General features: G+C 55.4%; 1 protein-coding gene across 7 annotated transcripts in view; it reads left to right on the forward strand.

Annotated features, from left to right (window-relative positions):
- Nucleotides 1-16004, forward strand: part of Chd5 (chromodomain helicase DNA binding protein 5) — a 52971-nt gene that overhangs the window by 29983 nt on the left and 6984 nt on the right. For 4 of the 7 annotated variants that reach the window (XM_031379625.1, XM_031379629.1, XM_031379632.1 and 1 more), the window contains exons 15-35: nucleotides 153-353; nucleotides 3038-3175; nucleotides 3262-3383; nucleotides 4085-4258; nucleotides 4591-4732; nucleotides 6049-6180; nucleotides 6963-7080; nucleotides 7730-7854; nucleotides 8787-9018; nucleotides 9218-9328; nucleotides 9604-9776; nucleotides 10256-10439; nucleotides 10824-10916; nucleotides 11095-11183; nucleotides 11368-11501; nucleotides 11974-12118; nucleotides 12470-12629; nucleotides 12981-13060; nucleotides 13682-13814; nucleotides 15221-15298; nucleotides 15775-15912. In XM_031379625.1, the coding sequence (XP_031235485.1) occupies nucleotides 153-353; nucleotides 3038-3175; nucleotides 3262-3383; nucleotides 4085-4258; nucleotides 4591-4732; nucleotides 6049-6180; nucleotides 6963-7080; nucleotides 7730-7854; nucleotides 8787-9018; nucleotides 9218-9328; nucleotides 9604-9776; nucleotides 10256-10439; nucleotides 10824-10916; nucleotides 11095-11183; nucleotides 11368-11501; nucleotides 11974-12118; nucleotides 12470-12629; nucleotides 12981-13060; nucleotides 13682-13814; nucleotides 15221-15298; nucleotides 15775-15912 (2902 nt within the window). The remainder of the gene's footprint in view (nucleotides 1-152; nucleotides 354-3037; nucleotides 3176-3261; nucleotides 3384-4084; nucleotides 4259-4590; nucleotides 4733-6048; nucleotides 6181-6962; nucleotides 7081-7729; nucleotides 7855-8786; nucleotides 9019-9217; nucleotides 9329-9603; nucleotides 9777-10255; nucleotides 10440-10823; nucleotides 10917-11094; nucleotides 11184-11367; nucleotides 11502-11973; nucleotides 12119-12469; nucleotides 12630-12980; nucleotides 13061-13681; nucleotides 13815-15220; nucleotides 15299-15774; nucleotides 15913-16004) is intronic. The other 3 variants (XM_031379627.1, XM_031379630.1, XM_031379626.1) reach the window with 2 other exon arrangements.

The following is a 16004-nucleotide window of genomic DNA, read 5'->3' on the forward strand; positions in this document are numbered from 1 at the left end:
GCAGGTGGGGACTGGGCAAGTGGGTTTGGGTAGGCGGGGCCTGGGCAGGTGGGGACTGGGCAAGTGGTTTTGGGCAGGTGGGGGATGGACGGGCGGGGGGGCTGGTGCCATCCACTGGCAGCCAGCTTCACCACCTCAGGCTCTTTCTGCAGGGCCACTCCAAGGGGCCTTACCTGGTCAGTGCGCCCCTGTCCACCATCATCAACTGGGAACGGGAGTTTGAGATGTGGGCGCCTGACTTTTACGTGGTCACCTACACGGGGGACAAGGAGAGCCGCTCTGTGATCCGTGAGAACGAGTTTTCCTTTGAGGACAACGCCATTCGCGGTGGGAAGAAAGTATTCCGCATGAAGGTGAGTACTGTCTTCATCCAGCAGACTGGGGCCACTGAGCCCTGCGGTGTCCATGTTCCTGGGCCAATATCACGGTGTTCTGTGCCAATCATTGGCCGAGGCTAAGCTCCACAGAGCTGGGGGTCCAGCTCATCAGCCAGGCTCACTGTGAGGCCCCAGGAGGCATCCATCCACCGCTTCCATCTTCTGGTGTCTGAGAACTTGCTCTGGCTTATGGATACACTTCTGTGCCCCTGCCTCTGTTACCGGGCATTCTCCTCTCATAAAGACACCACCACTCACGCTGGAGTGCGAGCTTAGCCAAATAACTCTTACCTGCCAAGTCTTATTTCAGAAAACCAAACCAAACCAAACCAAACAAAAAACGACCAGATGGGTATGAATCTTGGAGAGATGATATTTATCCCAGGAGGGCCAGGAGCTAGTAAACAGTGGGCCTGGCGCCTTGGCATCGTCACTGAGTTTTGGCTTCCCAGAGGGTCTTGTCATAGGGCAGGCTGTGACCCAGCAGCTCTTGGGGCAGGGAGATGACTGTCTGTGCTTGTAAAATACCTCACGCTCGGTGAGGTGACTCAGTGGGTAGAAGAGCTTACCGTGTGCGTGCCTGAGCATATGAATTTCATCCTTGGCCAGACGTGGACTGTGTCTGTGATCCCAGCAAAAATGGGAGGAGAGGCATAGAGACTGCTTAGAACTTTGCAGGGCCCCTTCAAGGCTCAGGGAAATGTGTAGAGTGTGTGTGTGTGTGTGTGTGTGTGTGTGTGTGTGTGTGTGTGAGAGAGAGAGAGAGAGAGAGAGAGAGAGAGCGCCAGAGGTGACTTTAAGCAAATAGCATTTTCTAGATATAACGGCAGATACATAAATGAATTCCCCGAGACCGTGGCAGCATGCGTCAGATCTACACAAGCTTGAGCCACACAAAATCCTAGCACAGAGGAGAAGTGGGCACAAAGTTCTACCCCAGACAGAAAACTGTTTTACTGTTGGGAGAGGAAAGGCCAGTTTTCTCCAGTGAGTGACACCAGGTGTACCATCCAGACTGCAGGCCGGGTCTTATGATTAGGCATAGTTGGCCAACAAACAACACAGGCTCCATGTTTGTTTTTATTGAGAATGACAGAACATGAAATTGGGTATGTAGGGTGGTGGGGGAGGATCTGGGGGACAGGGAGGAATATGACTCAAATGTATTGTGTGAGATTCTCCAAGGATAAGTAAGAGATCATTTAAAAAAGTTGCAGGCTACATAGCCTGGTGTACATGGCATAGCAGGACTAGGAGAGACTCAAGTTTCGACAAGCAGAGATCAACTCCTGAGGTTATCCTCTGAGCCACACGTACACCCACACTCACGCCACATACACACGTGTGTGCACCCACACTCATAACACACACACACTCACACTACACACACATGTATACCCACACTCACACCACACACACACACATACACACTACACACACACACATGTATACCCACACTCATACCACACACACACACCCACACTACATATACACACGTGTACCCACACTCATACCACACACACACATGTATACCCACACTCACAGTTCACAAACACTGCACCCACACTCACACTATACACACACGTGTACCCACACTCACACCACACACATACACATCTGCACCCACACTCACTCCACACACACGTGCACCCACACCCACACCACACACATACACATGTGCACCCACACTCATACCACACACACATACACTCACACTACATGCACACACGTGCACCCACACTCACACTATACACACACGTGTACCCACACTCATACCACACACACACTGCACCCACACTCACACTACACACACACACATGCACCCACACTCACACCACACACATACACATGTGCACCCACACTCATACCACACACACATACACTCACACTACATACACACACGTGCACCCACACTCACACTCCACACACACACACGTGCACCCACACTCACACCACACACATACACATGTGCACCCACACTAATACCACACACACACACATACACTCACATTACATGCACACATGTGCACCCACACTCACACTATACACACACGTGTACCCACACTCATACCACACACACACTGTACCCACACTCCACACACAAATGTGCACCCACACTCACACCACACACATACACATGTGCACCCACACTTATACCACACACACATGCACTCACACTACATGCACACACGTGCACCCACACTCACACCACACACACACAGACACACACACACTCACACCACACTACTGTTAGAGACAGGGTCTCATCATTGCATACACTGGCTAGCTGGCCTGCCTGTGGCTCCTGTCTCTGCCTCCCATCTCACTAGGATTACAGGCCTGTGCTGCTGTGTCTGGCTTTATGTGGGCTACGGAGACCAGACTCTCCTGCTTACTCACCAGGACTCCCGGTTGCAATGATAGTCTTAAATACTTTCCACCCTAGACTAGTTGCATGTGTGGGCGTGGAGCCCGAGGTAGTGGAGGGGCGATGTTACTCATCTTCTGCAGCATCACCTTCTCCGGGGCACTGTGCTTCAGCCCTGAAGTGCCGGTCCCAGTGTTGTCCCCGCAGGTGCCTGGTCCCAGCGTTGTCCCCGCAGGTCTCCCCGAATGCTTGTCCCTGCTGTCTCCGTCCATGTTTTTGCCTCTCCCTACAGAAGGAAGTGCAGATAAAATTCCACGTGCTGCTCACTTCTTACGAGCTCATCACCATTGACCAAGCCATTCTGGGCTCCATTGAGTGGGCCTGCCTTGTGGTGGACGAGGCTCACCGGCTCAAGAACAACCAGTCCAAAGTAAGAGGCACTGGCCGTGGGGGCTCATCCCTCTGGGCGTGGCTGCCGCTCTGTGCCTCCTCACACCCCCTCTCTTCTCCCCAAAGTTCTTTCGGGTCTTGAATAGCTACAAGATCGACTACAAGCTGCTGCTGACTGGGACCCCCCTTCAGAACAACCTAGAGGAGCTGTTCCACCTCCTCAACTTCCTGACTCCAGAGAGGTTCAAGTGCGTCCCCTGGGCCTGGCAGGAGTGATGGGTTGCAGCCCTGTGAAGGCATGGCAGCCGCCTATGCTGGCTCTGAGAACTGCTTGGGGGCCTCAGTTTCCCCATCAGTGAAATGGGAACATGGGTAGTATTCTGAGATGATCTTGTGTGGGAAGGTCTCAGCATTCCTGGGGAATTTACAGCTACCCCCCAACAAACCATGGTCTGCTTCAGTTCTGTCCCAGCAGGCCCTGGGGCCTTTCCTGGGTTTCTACCCATGTGCCTCCCTCCCTCCCACCTCTGGCTCATTTCAGCCCACAGTGACTTAAATGACCCATGTGAGCTTAGTGACGGCAAACGGAGGCCAGATCTGGGGTGGGGTGGAGATGGAAGCAAAGATGGCGCCTTCCTAGTCCTAGTCCTGCTTCAATGGGGGGGCGGGTGGCGGCTCAGGGCGGAGGGTGCGTGTTTCCATAGTGATTCAAGGGCAGGTTGTGGCATGCTGGACCAGGCCACCATGAGGGCTCATCAGCCTTGGTCTTCTTTTTGTAGCCTGGGTTGGTTCTGAGAACGTAGGAACGGTGGTGACAGGTGGGATGCAGGCTCAGATGGAGCCTGAGTGGTAACTTGGCACTGGCCGCTGGCCTGTCCTGCCTCACCTGCCCTGGGCCCGACTTCTCTGGCCCCCTGCTTCTGACACTCATCCCGGCTCTTTATTGCAGCAATCTGGAAGGCTTCTTGGAGGAGTTTGCCGACATCTCCAAGGAAGATCAGATCAAAAAGCTGCATGACCTGTTGGGGCCGCACATGCTTCGGCGGCTCAAGGCCGATGTGTTCAAGAACATGCCGGCTAAGACGGAGCTGATTGTCCGAGTGGAGCTGAGCCAGATGCAAAAGTGAGTGCTGGAGGCTCGCCCAGTCCTGCAGCATCTGGCTCTTCTCCTGGTTTTGTGTCCTTAGCCACCCCTTCCTGCGGGCCCTGCCTGGCTTTCCCAACCATTTCCTGGGGTGGACAGAGGCCTTGCTCACTGACCTCCTTCCCCCTTCAACGACTGCAGTGACTATGGACAGGCTGCCCCAGTTGTAGTGATGTCTCCCATGGCCTTTTTGTCTGTACCTGGTGCCCAGGGCCCCACCTGCCCTTCTGAAAGTAGAGCCTGCCCCTCAGGAGTCGGGGGGGGGGCATCTGGGGGCCTCCAGCTAACCTTGCCCCTTCACCTCATTGCAGGAAGTACTACAAGTTCATCTTGACACGCAACTTCGAGGCGCTCAACTCCAAGGGGGGCGGCAACCAGGTGTCTCTGCTCAACATCATGATGGACCTGAAGAAGTGCTGCAACCATCCGTACCTTTTCCCAGTGGCTGCCGTGGTGGGTTCCCCGTGGCCGCCGTGGTGGGTTCCCTGTGGCCATCTTGGTGGGTCCCTGTGGTTGCTGTGGTGGGTTCCCTGTGGCCACCATGACAGGTCTCCAGGGTTGCTATGGTGGGATCCCTGTGGCCATCTTGGTGGGTCCCTGTGGTTGCTGTGGTGGGCTTCCCCCTACAGTGGGTTCTCTGTGGCCATCATATAGGTATCTACAGGTCTGTACCAGCTCTTGTGGTTCTGTGGTCACTGTGATGGGTTGTCCATGGCCATCATGGTGGGTCTCGAATGGTTGCTGTGGTGAAGTTCCCTGTGGTCATGGTGGATCCCTGTGGTTGCCACAGTGGCTACCCTGCGGCCATCATGCAGGTCCCTAGTTGGGCGCCATGATTGAACTATCATGGTGGGTTCTTCATGCTTGGCACTCATGTGTTCCCTGTGGACAGTGTGGTGTGGTATGTTCCCTGAGGCCACTGTGTAGGTGCCTCCCTGCTATGGTGGGGTTCTTGTGGTCTCTAAGGAAGGTGTCCCTGACTAGGTGCCTTGGCCCCAGTCCACCATTCCTTTCCGGGTATGACTTCTAGAAGAGATGTGTGTCTCCAGCCTGTCCGTTGGAAGCTACATCTCCCCATTGCTCAGCTCCAGGTCATTTCTTCTCAACTCCTCTCAGGATCCCCAAAGCCTCTCCAGCCTCAGCATTGTGCTTCCAGGGAGCCTTGAGGGCTGACCTGGCTTCCCTTCACCCCGCAGGGAGTTTATCCTGAGTGATCTGAGTGGCAGAAGCGAGCCAGCCGCTGGGCTCTGGAATGTGTCCAGGACAGGGCAGTGGTCATGGAAGGCTGATATTCCTCGTGGATCTCCGAGAGATTGCCCCATCACTATGCTTAGGGTTCAGACTCATCCTCTGCAGGCCCAGCTCTCTCATTGTGGCAGAGACAGGCACGACTGTGCTGGGGTGGCCTCACTTCAGGCCACTGGAGGTCCTTCTTGTGTGTCTCAGGAGCCTTGTGAGATCTGCCTGTAGATGCCCTTCTGGAGAGCCATAGGGCTGGCACCGCTAGATGCTTTCCAGGGACCACAGTGACCAAGCCAGTTCCTGGGGCTTCATTTCAGAGTGAAGCAGAGAGTGAGGCTGGCAGGCCCATGCCATGTTTAAGCATGGTCTGGAGCCAGGCTCTGTTGCCCCACAGTATTGAGCCCGCTTGGGTTTGTGCTCTGTGCTCAGTAGTCCAGATGGGCAGGTGGCACTTGTCCATCACCCTAGTCTCTCTGGTGCCAAGCAAGAGGAAGGACCACCAAGGCTCTGCTCTGCTGTGTCCACAGGAGGCCCCTGTATTGCCCAATGGCTCTTACGATGGCAGCTCCCTGGTCAAGTCTTCAGGAAAGCTCATGCTGCTGCAGAAGATGCTCAAGAAGCTGCGGGATGAAGGACACCGGGTGCTGATCTTCTCCCAGGTGGGCCACCTCGGAGCCAGCGAACATCCACAGAGCTGGCCTTCCTGTGGGCCGAAGGCCTCAAGTCCCTGGCATGGCACAGACTCATGAAGATGGCCTGGTTGCTATAGATACCAGCATATTCCCCTTCTCATCCCCCTGTACCTGCCCCTCTGGCCCGCCCGTGGGACTAGGCTGGTGTGAAAAGCCCCTCCTTTGCCCAGACTCTTCTTATCACTGTGTGCCATGGAAGACTCGATAGGCTTCCGTGTGTGTCCGATTTGATAGGCCAGGCAGGCTCTGGACACTGAATAGGAAAAACAGCACCTCAGGCTCAAACCCTGTGGGGGGATAAGCACTCTCCCACTTATCAATGAAGGCCGGTGGCAGAGGGCAGTATCCAATTCCCCATGCTGAGGGAGGTGTCGGCTGGTAGTTCCATATAGTTGAACTGTGTAAAGACAGGAAGGGGCCAGACAGGAGCTGGGAGCTGGGAGGTGTGTGTGTGTGTGTGTGGGTGTAGTCAGGTGGTTGGAAGTAGTTATGGGGTGAAGAGAGCAGAGTGTTGTGTCTGCAGAACACTGAATGCCAGCAGAGGGGCTGGGAGCCACTCTTTTGGGGAAATGGGAATGAACCAGAGGCCTGTTCCTGAGGCTGTGGATGGGGGCTCCTCTGCAGAATGGATGGTGGGTGATAGGTGAGGCTGGGGCTGCGTTCTTTTTGGGAGGCCTTCTTCAGGCATGTCCCCCCACTCTGGGCATCTCTGTTCACTTACCCATGGTGGTTGTCCCCATTTCTTGTAGATGACCAAGATGTTGGACCTCTTGGAGGACTTCCTGGAGTATGAGGGCTACAAGTATGAGCGGATTGATGGGGGCATCACAGGGGGCCTCCGGCAAGAGGCCATCGACAGATTCAATGGTATTCATGCCTCTCGGGGTGACCCAGTATCTCGGGGTGACCCAGTGCCTCAGGGTGTCATAGCCTAAGCACCCAGTGAACAGTGCCTTCCAAGCTGCTTTGCATATGGAAGAAGCACGCCGGGCCTTAGACCAGAACTTTTCTATTATTATTATTATTATTGTTGTTGTTGCTATTATTATTGTTATTGTTATTATTGTAAGATAAAGATCACTATAAAGCTCAGCTGCACCTCTAGCTCACCATCCTCCTGCCTCAGTCTCCCAAGGTTGGGGTTACATGTGTGCCACCATGCCAGAGACTTTTTATGGTCTGTTGGTTTCAGAGGAGACTCAGCAGATGACGAATTCTCTAAGCAGCCTTAGAGTTGTACAAGAAGAAGGCAGACTGTGAAGGAATGCCATGAGCTAGTTGGTCTCCTTGGTTGATACCATTTGGCTTCTTTCTGGCTCCCTCCAGCTCAGCCAGGGCCTGGCCCCTGCGGGGCTGCATGAGCCCAGCAGATGTGGCTGCCCCTCTGGAACCACAGCCTCTGCCTTTGCCTCTGCCAGGGAACCTTTGTTGTGGTTCCTGCCCTCCTATCTGCTGCCCCCTGACCCTGCCTAGCTGTACTCACTAACTTACACATGCCTGTTGGCCTCTTTCTCAGCTCCTGGGGCCCAACAGTTCTGCTTTCTGCTCTCAACACGTGCCGGTGGCCTGGGCATCAATCTGGCCACAGCAGACACGGTCATCATTTATGACTCGGACTGGAACCCCCACAATGACATCCAGGTCTGTGCCTCGCCTCCTGCTGCGCTTTTGCCTTCTCTGTCTTTTCCTGTCCTTATTCCTATACCCCTGGCTCTGTGCTCCACCCTCATGGTATGAAACATCAGCCTAAAAGGGGGCCCTGGGCGGTGAAGGGGAGAGGGGAGCAAAATGGCTCAGAGAGGGCAGAGGATGTGTTCAAGACACACAGCCACTTAAATGCCAGCCAGGATAGGTCCCATTACCTTTGAGGCCCTGGTCATGGAAGAAGGCAGGATGAGGGAGTCAGTCACAAGATCCACAGGGGTGCCAGTTTTGGAGGGGAAAGGGACTATAGGGAGCCGGCTGGGCATAGGGGAGAAGAAGAGACAGGGACAGTTGGACAGAAAGCAGGGCTTTGTAGGGACAGAACCCCCGATGTTCTACAGTCATCTCACTCTGAATCAGAACATGATATGTTTTGACAATCTGGGGTGCACACACACATATGTGTGTCATATATAATGTCTCACCAAAGCCATATCCTATAGAGACAGGGTGGAGCCCCAGTCATATCCTCCAGGGTAGTCTCTAGACCTTGCTACTCTCAAGGTGGCCGTGTCTCCAGCACAGGGCTCTGCTGTCCCATTACCACACACAGCAAGGTGTAGGCTGCCTTCCCATGATGCAGCACTGGAGTCCCAGGAAGCTCGATTTCCATCAGACATGCAGGGTCCATCTTGGCAGCCCTTTTGTATGTCTGCAGTCACATCCAGATCCATTTTCACTCTAAACCCGACTGGCCACCAGGCCACCATGCTGCCACACACTGAAGTCTGTGCAGATGCACAGTGTGCCTCCCCCTATGATCAGGCTGCCCCTTGCATGGCCACAGGCTTACCTCCATGGTTCTCCCTGTGCGCTGTGGCCTGGAGCCCTGAGTCAAGCCCCGGGTGCTGAGCTGTGGTCTCCCCCAGGCCTTCAGCCGTGCTCACCGCATCGGGCAGAACAAGAAGGTCATGATCTACCGCTTTGTGACACGGGCCTCCGTGGAGGAACGCATCACTCAGGTGGCCAAACGCAAGATGATGCTCACCCACCTGGTGGTGCGACCTGGCCTGGGCTCCAAGTCGGGCTCCATGACCAAGCAGGAACTGGATGACATCCTCAAGTTCGGGACAGAGGAGCTTTTCAAGGATGATGTGGAAGGTGGGGGGTGTCGTGTCGTGGGGGATAAGGGCGAACCTGTTTGAGACATACCCATCCGGACCCCAGGGCCCTCGCCCTTCTCTCTACTCCCAGCCTGACACCTGCCAGAGTGGGCTAGGGTGGCATCTCTGCTTGCTGCCCATCAACCCTGCTGTTCTTCAGTGCCCTGAAACCATGTTCCTCCTCCTCCGCCTCTCAGGCATGATGTCCCAGGGCCAGAGGCCTACCACACCCATCCCTGACGTACAGTCCACCAAGGGCGGATCCCTGGCTGCCGGGGCAAAGAAAAAGCACGGCAGCACCCCGCCAGGTAGGGGCGCACCTGAGTCACTCCCAGCCTTTTGTCTAGTCAGGCGGCTGCTCCTGGACAAAAGGAAGTCCTCTGCTGCCCGTGGTTGTTCCTTTGACTGCTCTCTGTTGGTGGGCGGTGAGGGAGCTGCTGTGCCTGCTGAGGTTAGGGACTAGCTTCCTCGCCCGGTCACTGATCTTAGCCCAGTGGGAAGGCCGTTCTTAGAGGCTGGTCCTGAGGTTGGTTCTGGGCACCTTACATCTGTGTCTACACGATGTGTCCTGCCCACTTCGCAGGTGATAACAAAGATGTAGAAGACAGCAGTGTGATCCACTATGACGACGCAGCCATATCCAAGCTGCTGGATCGGAACCAGGATGCCACGGATGACACCGAGCTGCAGAACATGAACGAGTACCTGAGCTCCTTCAAGGTGGCACAGTATGTGGTCCGTGAGGAAGATGGCGTGGTAAGGCCTTTTGAGTGCTCGGGGCCCCGCCTCATGGCCATGCTGCCCCTCAAAGCCCTGCTCCCCATTTGCTTTTCCCACCCTCCAGCCTACACCATGCTTCTGTCTTGGCCTGCTCTAGAACATTCTACCTCATCACACTCCTATGTCCTGAAAAGCCCGATTGCCCCACAGCTCCTAATCTCTCCCATCGGCCCCCCCCCTGCATCCCTCCCGAGCCCCCGAGACTCTCCTTGCAAATGTGGGCACTGCTTATATTTCCCTTTAAAATTGTGAACCCTGAGAACAGTGTCTGGGGCTCCACAGTTCCCACCAAGACCAGGACATATATGTGGAGTGAAGCAGGGAGACCAGTGTGATCAGGGAGGGCCTCCTGGAGTAGGCCACCCCCTTGCTTGCCCCATGGGCCTGTGAAAGGTGGGTGAGGTGTGGCAGAGCAACTAGGTGCGCCCAGCTATCCCCCACACTTATATCCCCAGGAGGAAGTAGAGAGGGAGGTGATCAAGCAGGAGGAGAACGTGGACCCTGACTACTGGGAGAAGCTATTGCGCCATCACTATGAACAGCAACAAGAGGACTTGGCCCGCAACCTGGGCAAGGGCAAGCGCATCCGCAAGCAGGTCAACTACAACGACGCCTCCCAGGAGGACCAGGGTGCGTGTGGTGAGCAGGGGCACGCCGGCATGGGCTGTGGGGCTGGGGCAGACAGACACTGTACCAGACTGGGCAAGAGTGGGAGTGGGCAGCTAGGCTTCCGGGAGGAGGAAAGGGCTTGCAGGCAGGCTGTGGGAATGAGACGGCCATCAGTCAGGCAGCTTCAGGCGCAAGTTGGCCGTGGAGTGGGTGAACCTCCGGAGTCTACTTCTAGCTGCGAAACGGGCAGAGTGGCCTGAGTGCGTCTGGCTGGGCTGGGATTATCAACTGAGTTCCCTGGAACGTACCTGGTGGCCATTGTCTTCGACTAAGCTGAGGGGCGGGGAGGGGGTTCAGTTTGGCCCTGGGTGCACGAGGCTGGGGCGGGCCCCTTCCATGCCCCTCTGCCTACAGAGTGGCAGGATGAGCTCTCAGACAACCAGTCAGAATATTCCATCGGCTCTGAGGATGAGGACGAGGACTTCGAGGAGAGGCCGGAAGGGCAGAGTGAGTGTTAAGTGTGTGACCCTGGTTGTTACGGTGCTGCTGGGGGTAACAGCCAGGTGGGCTGGGCTGGGGTGCCCATGGGAGCTTTAGGAGGAGGTGCTGAGGGTCTCCTCATCCTGAGGGTGCTGGTGGAGCCTCTGCATCCCAGCCTGAGGGTCTGTGGCGGACTGTTCCTTAGGTGGAAGACGACAATCCAGGAGACAGCTGAAGAGTGACAGGGACAAGCCCCTGCCGCCTCTGCTGGCTCGGGTTGGGGGCAACATTGAGGTGGGTCCTATGCATTCCCTGGGACCCTCCAGGCCCACTCCTTCCAGCCCTGGGGATGAAGGAGGGACTGAGGGTTTTCTCTGGCTCAGGGACCCTCTGGGTTCAAGTGTCCCTTGCTCTTCTTCCCCATCCCATAATTCCGTCCACATAACCTGAGGTCACAACCTTTCACTACCCTGGCCAGGTTCTGGGCTTCAATGCCAGACAGAGGAAGGCTTTTTTGAATGCCATCATGCGCTGGGGCATGCCTCCTCAGGATGCCTTCAACTCCCACTGGCTGGTGCGGGACCTTCGTGGGAAGAGCGAGAAGGAATTTAGGTAAAGGGTCCCAGTGAGGTGGCAGCCCGGGAGGGTGTGGCCTGGTGGAAGGGGCTCTCCAGTAGACAGTGCCTACACCTTCCTGGCTAAGGGTGCCCGGAGAGGTCATGGCTGTCAGATCTATGGGTGTGGTGTGTTGGGCAGGCCTGATTTATAGAAAATACTGCCCAGTGGTCCTCTTGCCTAAACTCTTTGGGAGAGTGAGGTTGGCCATGCAGGGCCAGGAGGATCTGAGGATGGTCTCCTGCGAGGAAGACTCCTCTGCCTTTCTGGGAGCCTGACTCCAGCAAGCCTTCTTTCAAGGCCTGCTATGGGTGGAGGGTTCCACCCAAGAGGTCCCTAGGGGTCTGTCAGCCTCCCTTTACTCCCTGAACCCCAGTATCCCCACCCAGTCTCCCCTCATTCCCTGAGCCCCAATACCCCCCACCCTAGCCTCCTCTCACTCCCTGAGCCCCAGTACCCCCAACCCCAGGGCCTATGTATCACTCTTCATGCGCCACCTGTGTGAGCCGGGCGCAGACGGCGCTGAGACCTTCGCAGATGGTGTGCCCCGGGAGGGCCTGTCCAGGCAGCACGTGCTCACACGTATTGGGGTCATGTCGCTGGTTAGGAAGAAGGTGGGTGAGTAAGCCTCTACTGGCCTTCTGGCTGGCATGTGGCCCTGGCACTGCCTCTGGTGGGGGGCAGCCACAAAAGGACAAATGCCTAGTTCAGGCCACACGGCTACGTAGGTCTGAGACAGACCAAAGGGACAGACGGGAGGAGCCCTGCAAGGTGAGGGCTGGGAGGCTGGGGCCAGGAGGCTGGGCTCTAAGGAGCAGGAGCCCTGGCAGGAGTTTGGGTCAGAAGGGCATCTGACCTTATTAACCTTGGGCAGGGCAGCACCCCAAACCCATGGCATTCTTGGTCTTGTGGGCTGTCTCTGAGCGGTGACCACTGTCCCCTCTGCAACCCTCCTACTGCCCCAGGTGCAGGAGTTTGAACATGTCAACGGCAAATACAGCACTCCAGACCTGGTCCCTGAGGGACCCGAGGGCAAGAAGCCAGGCGAGGTCATCTCCTCAGACCCCAACACACCCGTGCCTGCCAGCCCGGCACAGCTTGCACCGGCTCCACTGGGCCTGCCAGGTCTGGGCTTAGGGAGAGCCTGGGAGAGCTTTTGGGTCATGGGAGGTAGACCAAGTCTAATGTGTAACTCACAGTGTGAGGGTCCCCCCACCCCAGACAACTTGTCAGGCTTTTAGCCACAGCTTTGAGATTGTACTCACACACGTGCCACACAATCTGCCTTTCCAAAGCCACTGGCTAGTAGTGGCTCCTGCTGAACATGCCTGTCTCCTTAAAGAGAAATCCAACCCTGGGCCACGTGCCTACTCCTGCTGCCAGTGGGCAACTGTGATGCTGGCCTCACTCCAGCCTGACAGTGCCCGCCGTGGTCTCACTAGGCCAAGGTCTCACCTCTTTCCCTTGATACTGCAGACAAAATGGAAGCCCCGCTGGGCTACATGGACGAGAAGGAGTCAGGCATGCAGAAGCCAAAGAAGTCCCTGGAAATCCAGGTATGGAAGTCACTGGTGGCTGGGCCTGTGGGAAGTGTGGGTGGAACTTGGTCAGGCCCAGCTGGGTACAGTCCAGGCCTTCCTGGTTCCCAGTTCTGGTTGCTGGGTGTCTTAGTCAGGGTTTCTACTCCTGCACAAAAATCATGACCAAGAAGCCAGTTGGGGAGGAAAGGGTCTATTCAGCTTACACTTCTACATTGCTGTTCATCACCAAAGGAAGTCAGGACTGGAACTCAAGCAGGCTAGGAAGCAGGAGCTGATGCAGAGACCATGGAGAGATGTTACTTACTGGATTGCTTCCCCTGGCTTGCTCAGCTTGCTTTCTTATAGAACCCAAGACTATCAGCCCAGGGATGGCACTGCCCACAATGGGGCCCTCCCACCCTTGATCACTAAGCTGGATCTCATGGAGGTATTTCCTCAACAGAAGCTCCTTTCTCTGTGATAACTCCAGCTTGTGTCAAGTTGATACACAAAACCAGCCAATACACTGGGCCTGGGCGGCCAGGCAGAGAGCAAATGGAGACATCTGCGGTTGAGGGCTCCCGGCCTGGTGCATATTCCCTGCCCTACATTCCTGCTGAGGCCCAGGTCCTATAGCTCTCTGGCTTGTCTTTCTAGGCCCCGCCCACTGCCCTGGACAAGATAGAGGGTGAAGACAGGCAGCAGAGCTCGGACAGCAAGGACAGGGCTCGGGAGGAGAGAATGGAAGAGGTGGAGAAGGCCCAGGGCTCTCCGGAGCAGCCACTGAAAGGTAGGGCTCTCTCGGCACAGTCCACGTCCTCTGAAGCCCCGCACGTCAGGGAGCCACACTCCGGTCTGACCCGCCTGGGCGCTGGAAGGGGCAAAGGGTGTCTCTCTGTACAGATCCAATCCTGTCCTGTAGAGTGTGGGGTCCTTGGGGTTATGGTTTAGTTTTAATTTTTTAAAAGGTTTATTTATTTAATGTATATGAGTACACACTGTAGCTGTACAGATAGTTGTGAGCCTTCATCTGGTTGTTGGGAATTGATTTTAGGTCAGCCCCGCTCGCTCCGGGCCAGAGATTTATTTATTATAAATGAGTATGCTGTAGCTGTCTTCAGACACACCAGAAGAGGGCATCAGATCTTATTACGGGTGGTTGTGAGCCACCATGTGGTTGCTGGGATTTGAACCGAGGACCTTCAGAAGAGCAGTCGGTGCTCTTAACCACTGAGCCATCTCTCCAGCCCTTGGGTTATGTTTTGATGAGAAGGTTCTTGTTTGAGAGCAGGAGTCCACCTGATCGGTCCTGTCAAGCTTGCCTTCTGGCTTAACTAGGCTGGAGATTGTAAATGCTTTCACCTTTAGTACTGGTGAAAGACATCTGGGTGTGAGGCTTTTAATACCGCTCCAGACCATTAGGCAGAATTTGTTCAGTAGATGGCTAAGGCTTTATCTTAATTTACTTGATGCTATTTGCCATGATCTGTCACTTCTTGAGAAAATTGATGTTACAATATCACTGCGATTGCAGTATCACACCAGACCGCGTGGTTAGCTGAATGTTTGTTTTGGCGTTTAGTGTTGGTAATAATTATCTTCCCTCTTGATGTATTTGGCTTTCAAGTTTACTTTGGGAGGTTGGGAGATGGCTCGGTTTGTAAAGCAGAGAAAACTCAACCCCAAGCCAACCCTCCGCCCACAACCAACTAACCCCAAAATACAGAACATGCCTGTAAGCCCAGAACATGCCTGTAAGCCCAGAACATGCCTGTAAGCCCAGAACATGCCTGTAAGCCCAGGGCGGGGACACTGGGAGACAGGAGCTCTGGGGCTTGCTGGCCAATCTAACCAAATCCAGGCTCAACAGGGCTGTCTCAAAAACACAAAAAGGTAATTATTAAGGACAACACAAGCGCCCCCCTCTGTACTTCACACTCATGCGCACATGCCCTTTTCAGTGCACACACAAACTCAGGTGCGCACATCTATTTTGACCGACATGTGGGTTACTTTTCTCTAACTTGTATTTGGTATATCTGGATTGAAGGTGGTTCTCTGAAGAGCTTGTAGAGAGGCCAGCCCTAACCTCCCAGGGAGCTCTCTAGGCTGTGTCTATGGGACCCCGAGTAACAGTTCTGATGCATAGGGGTCCCCTCTCTGCCCATGAGCCCCCCATCCTTGTTTTGTTTGCAGAGGAAGTGCTGCCGGACAAGGAGCCGATCCCAGATAAGCTGGAGCTGAGCCTGGGTCACAGCGGCGATTTCAGGCCAGGTGGGGGCTTCTTCCTGTGCCCTGCCTCATGGCTCCTGGTCAGCCTCCTGGGTACCGTCTGGGGTTCCTGGTTGAAGCCAGAGAACAGGAGTCTGGACTTGCAAGTTCCTCCTGTTAGGATGGCTCTTTTCTCAGGAGACAGACTCATCCTGCCCCTCACCCCACCCCTCCTGTCACCCTGTCATCCAGGGAGGGAAAGAGCTGGTCACAGACACCTGTGGCTCAGCCTCTCTGTTCTAGAGCAGCTAGCTACCCTCTGGTCAGGTTTGAGTTCTCCATGGTGTTCTGAGCTTCCGGTGTGGTGGGGGAGGGGTGCCGGGGCCTGAAACCGGCCTCATTGCTCAGGACAGAAGCGGGTGGGATGGCTCTCCCTTTCTAAGGACTCATGTGATGAGCACACAGCATCCCATTGCCGGTCGGAGCTTTGAGTAATGCCTTCTGGACAGACGGTGAACATGGCCCGCCCCCTCCCCCAGATGACCCCAAGGCTGAGGAGAAGGAGCCCATGGAGACTCAGCAGAACGGCGACAGAGAGGAAGATGAGGAGAGCAAGAAAGAAGACAAGAATGGGAAATTCAAATTCATGTTCAACATTGCAGATGGCGGTTTCACAGGTACGGAGGCGGGACAGTAGACCAGGACCTGGCTCTTGGTCCCACTTCCTCACTGTGGCGCCCAGGAGTCTGGGCCGCTGGTAACTTTATTC

Source organism: Mastomys coucha, unplaced genomic scaffold (assembly GCF_008632895.1).
Source record: "Mastomys coucha isolate ucsf_1 unplaced genomic scaffold, UCSF_Mcou_1 pScaffold18, whole genome shotgun sequence".
Classification (NCBI taxonomy): Eukaryota; Metazoa; Chordata; class Mammalia; order Rodentia; family Muridae; genus Mastomys; species Mastomys coucha.